Genomic DNA, 5,091 nt, shown 5'->3' on the forward strand with positions numbered 1-5,091 from the left:
GCCTGTTGCCCAAATTCCTCGCAACCAATCAAGACGTTCAAAGGTTTAAAATCTTCGTCTCGCCGTTTGAGTAATTTAAATTAAATTTAAAATTATTACTTGGGTATTTTTGGTTTCGGTGATTACGAATCTCGAGTCAGAATATTAGAATTCGAAATGGCGGAATCAACGAGGTGGATGTAAGCCAACAACCCGGTAAAATGAGAAGAATTCAGAAAAAATCCGAATTCCTATTAATACGCGAATTTTTCTCCATTGAAAGTTCCAACAAAGAATAGAAGAAAAAAAAGAAAATTGTATTCCTTTTAACCAATTTAGAAAAATTTAATGAAAGCGTATAGAGAGGAATTAAAAAAGGAATGCAAAAGAAAGAATAAAAAGAAAGAGAATAATGTCACTTTGAAGGCGCAAAACCTAGTCCTTTTAATCAATTTAAAAAAATTGCAGTTGTAAATATAAAATAATTATGTAAATAGAAATAGTTTGTAGTATTGTCAAAGAATATTTTCATAATTCTGTTTAAAGATAAATAAATTTTGTTTGCCTTAAAAACATTATGAAATGAATTTATTATTATTTATTATATTATTAAATCAATAATTTGTTTAAACGATATAAACTATTGTATTTAAAATTACTCCATCGTTATGGCAGACAAAAAAATTAAAATTTTCAAACTTGTATTCGACAAAAACGAATAGAAACTATGCATATGCACATGTTTTGTGAACAGATTAGAAGGAATTAATTTAATCGAAAATACAGCATGTAAGTATAGAATTTAAAATAACGGTAGAAACTATGTTCGCCTGCATAAAATACAACGCGAGTGTCAATCGTTAAGGAAATAGAAAAAAATTGGTTTTGGAGATAGACCTGTTCTTTCGTTGGACACTTCTCCCTATGGAAAATAAGCATATTAAAAAAAATTAAATAATGCTCACTCTTTCGCGTAAATCTGAAAATATTCATTTGTTTCTATTCTTTTCTTCTTGCCGGGAATCACTTATTGAATAATTCAGGTCAGCCTGATCGATTTGGAAATTTTAACTTGGATGTTTTTGGGATAGTTGATTACAAATCTGGAGTAAGAATATGAGAATTTTAAACGCTTAATTCAATTTGGTGGATGTTAGTGAACCTTCAAGTTTTGAGTAATTCAAATTACCCTAATAGACTTGAAAATTATTACTTGTGTGTTTTTTATGTCGCTGATTACAAATTTCAAGTCAGAATATGACAATTCAAAATAACAGATGTGAGTGGCGTAGGAGATTCTCATGAATTATGTACTCAGGGTCGAAAAACGTTATTTGCCTGTTACTGAACAATCTAAAGACAATCATTTGTACAGGAATGAATGAATGTCCGCTCTATGTTTTGGTCACACTCGGACTAAGGAAGATTGGCATATGTTCGAATTTTATCTTCACCCATGCACATTGCCATGGGGTTTAGCTTGCAAGTGCCATTCACCCTCTATGTCAACATTTTGTTTATGTTGCATGAAATTTATCATTTCAGAAATTGTTTATTTCTGAAACTGTCAATTTCTGTTCGTCCGTCCTAACCTACACCAATTTTGTTTTCTCGTACAAAATTTAAAAAATGTAGTTCTAATCGATTGTAGTCTCGAAAAATTTTTTTGAGACTTCTAAAAATTACTAAATTTTAATTAATTTTTTTTAAAACATTTGACTGAAATGTTACTTATTTTGACTGAAAATTGATCTGTTTGACTATTTTAAACTATCATCAACTCAGGTTAAGAACCTTTGAAAAAGGTGCGCATGTGTACCGAAACGTCAGGAAGTTTCAAAAGGAGTTTTTTCTATTAAATAAATATCTGAGTTTCGAAGAACATGTTTTTTTGACTCATATTTATTTTTTCGATTTACGATTGGACCGTAAGGCATAAATACTTTGAAATCTACGATTTGAAATTAATGAAATTTATCATTTGGAAAAGATTTTTATGATGTTGCGTGGCACCATCAGTCACAAAAATGTTTTTCCTCACTTTCGGGCAAACCTTCTTAATTTCTTCTATGACGGTTGTTTGCATAATGTGCCCGTTAAGTAGCCTTGCATTAAAAGGTATTAAAATTTTTTAATCCTTAAGAACAGGGCTGACGAGAGGTGGGTGGCAGGAAGAGAGAACAGCCCCGGGCCCCGCGATCTTGACATTTTTTATTTTTGAACTCCAGCAATTTAGATAGTATAATTGAACTTAATGAAATTTCTCTACATTCAGTTCTAAATTATTTTTAGAGAGAACAAAAGTTGATAGCGCTGATTTCATTAAGCATTTCTCGTTTTTACATCTCGCCAGAATATCGGGTGACACCTAGTATCAATTTTAGCATACTGGAGCGACATGTTTCTAAACATAACAAGGGATAGCCGATAGTAGATATGTTTTGGGGTTTATTTTTTGTGTGTTTGTGCGTGAAATACGTGGTATTGTACAAAAAATGAGATATAAACATAAGTCAGGTGCATAGAAGCGGAAAGAAAAAGAAGACCGAGAAAAGGAGGAAACGAAAGGTCAACTTTCTTTAAACAGATTTTTGACAATTCCTAGCCCTAAAGCTAACGCTCCATTAAAGCTTGCTTTAAACTCAAGTCCTTCAGAACCTCATGAAGATACTGCCTATCCTATTGCCGATAAAGTTGACAGCATTATTTTTCCAGTAACAACTTCCGAGGATGGTAATGCTAGGGATAATTTAACTGCACCTTCTTCACCTTAAATTTCGCGTTTATTACCCCGAATTATTAAACAATATTTCGATGAAGTATCACACAATTTTAACTCTGAGGATGATATTACCAGTGAAAATTTTTCTGCATCTTCTTCATCTAGACTTTTGTCTTCATTACGCCCTTGTATTGAATCATATTTTGATATTGAATCACTCACTTTCAACATTGACATTGACAGTGAAATGAAAATCGCATGAAAGTTTGCCACAGTCTTTTCTAAAAGATTGTATATGTGGTGAGCTACCGCTCTCTATTTTTAAAAAGAAACTAGGAAATAGTGATATTATGCTTAGAGACTGGTTAGTGTGGAGCAGAGCAAAGGAAGCCCTCTATTGTTTACCGTGCAAAATTTACAGCACACTTTCGCAAGCTCAAAATCCAGCATTAGCATCACCTAAAGGCTATTTCGCTGAACGAAAGTAAAAGAAGCTACACCACAAAGTCCCTGAACATGAGAGTAGTGTCTCGCACAAAAATTATTGTGTTCAATGGAAAACAGAACGGATAAAATTACAAATGGAAGATTCGTTGAGTGACTTGTTGTTTAAGAATATACAACACGAGCGAGAAGTGTGGAAAGAAATTCTAATAAGACTTCTACATGTAACCTTGTTTCTTGCTAAAAGAGGTTTGGCTTTCCGCGGAGACATTGCCAAAATTGGAGACCCATCCAACGGTAATTTCCTCGGAATCCTCGAAGTTCTAGGAAAATATGACCCGCTTCTTAATAACCACCTACGAAAAGCCCGTCACTGTCAGGAAACTGGAAAAAGATTACAGGTGCATTACTTATCAGCAGGTATTCAAATGAATTTATGGTTGTCTGTGCAAACGAAGTAATCAATTGTATTCTTCCAGAACGTGAAGGAGCGAAGTATTTTTCACTGATTGTCAATGCAACTCCAGATTCCCCTTACGTTAAACAAACTGCATTATTAATTCGATATGTCAATTTCACAAAGTCTACAGAGGAGTTCAGGCAAGAATACTGGCTGCCAACAGTTCAGCTGTCTATTCTGCCTACGCTAGTCACCCTCTCAACCTTAGTTGAGTACAAGCAGCTGAGAGTTGTCTTGCTGCTCTCACATTCTTTGGTGTCATAGCGAAATAGTACACAATATGCAGTTCTGCTCCACAGCGATGGGAAATACTGAAGGAGAAAATAGACTGCTCACTGCATTCAACCTCTCGAACTCGATGGTCTCACAGGTTTGTCGCCCTGCAACCGCTTTCTGCTTATCTTTCAAGAATGGCAGAAGCACTGGATGAGTTGTTATTATTAAATTTATCAGCAGAATGTCATGGCGATGTCAATAGACTCAAAAAGTATGTACAAACATTAAATTGTTTACTTATGGTATCGATCTGGATGAAAGTTTTAAAAACAATTGACATTATAAATAAAGTGATTCACGCGCGAGGGGCAACGCTTGATGTCACATGTAAGCATTTAAGCAGCTTAATTGTACAGTTGCAAGCTCTGCGTGAAGAAGGATAGGAGAAAATTTGGAACGAAGCTGTCACTGTGTCAAAAACATTAGATGGCCTGAATCTCTTCAAGAGGAAACCAAGAGAGGTCGCAAGCGAAAGACAATGGCAAACGAAATCGACCACGAAGACTCTGAAGATGACAGAGTAGAAAATGCTGTATCAGATGTGAAATTCAAACGAGGGGTGTACTACATTGTCCTAGATCATGCAATTCAGGATATAACTGAGCGTTTTGAAGCATCAAAAGAACTTTATCAAAATTTCTTTGTTCTTTTGGGAGTTTTCCATCTTATCGGAAGAGGAAATTAAAAAATAAGCAACTGAACTGCTGAACAGATACTCCACAGAACTGCAGTATGAGCCTGTGGATTAAGTAAAGATGTTGAAATCCATTTTTGTTGCACATTTCGACGAAGAAACTCAGCAATCTTTAAAGTTATCCAATGCTCTTCAAAGAACCAATTTCACCTCTCTGTTTTTAAATTTGTGCAGTGCCCTCCACATCTTTTTGACGATCCCCGCCACAGTGGCTAGTTCATAGAGATTATTTTCTGCTCTAAGACGAATAAAGAGCATTCTGCGGTCCATAATGTGTTAGGACAGGCTTTACAGTATGGGTGTACTAGCTGTGAAATCTCTACTTGCGAGAATAGCTAAGATGAAAGTTATTATTAAAGATTTCGCTTTAAAGAAGGCCTGGAAAAGCTAATATTTAAGAGCGAAGTAAGTTCACTTTTTAAATAATTCGTAAATATCATTATGTCTATGTTCTAATCGGAAACTAGGTATTGGCAATTAGAAATCTTTAATAAATCAGCGTCAGAAGAAATACGT

At 34.6% G+C, this 5,091-nt stretch overlaps 1 protein-coding gene across 1 annotated transcript in view; it reads left to right on the forward strand.

Moving 5' to 3' along the window:
* The window catches only part of LOC117182646, a 4,990-nt gene extending 424 nt beyond the window's left edge, over positions 1–4,566 (forward strand). Inside the window, exons 2-5 of the mRNA XM_033375748.1 lie at positions 3,316–3,565; positions 3,625–3,833; positions 3,905–4,092; positions 4,308–4,566. Coding sequence (XP_033231639.1) covers positions 3,316–3,565; positions 3,625–3,833; positions 3,905–4,092; positions 4,308–4,566 — 906 coding nt within the window. The remainder of the gene's footprint in view (positions 1–3,315; positions 3,566–3,624; positions 3,834–3,904; positions 4,093–4,307) is intronic.
* The last annotated feature ends 525 nt before the right edge of the window (positions 4,567–5,091 follow it).

This window comes from Belonocnema kinseyi, chromosome 2 (assembly GCF_010883055.1).
Source record: "Belonocnema kinseyi isolate 2016_QV_RU_SX_M_011 chromosome 2, B_treatae_v1, whole genome shotgun sequence".
Classification (NCBI taxonomy): Eukaryota; Metazoa; Arthropoda; class Insecta; order Hymenoptera; family Cynipidae; genus Belonocnema; species Belonocnema kinseyi.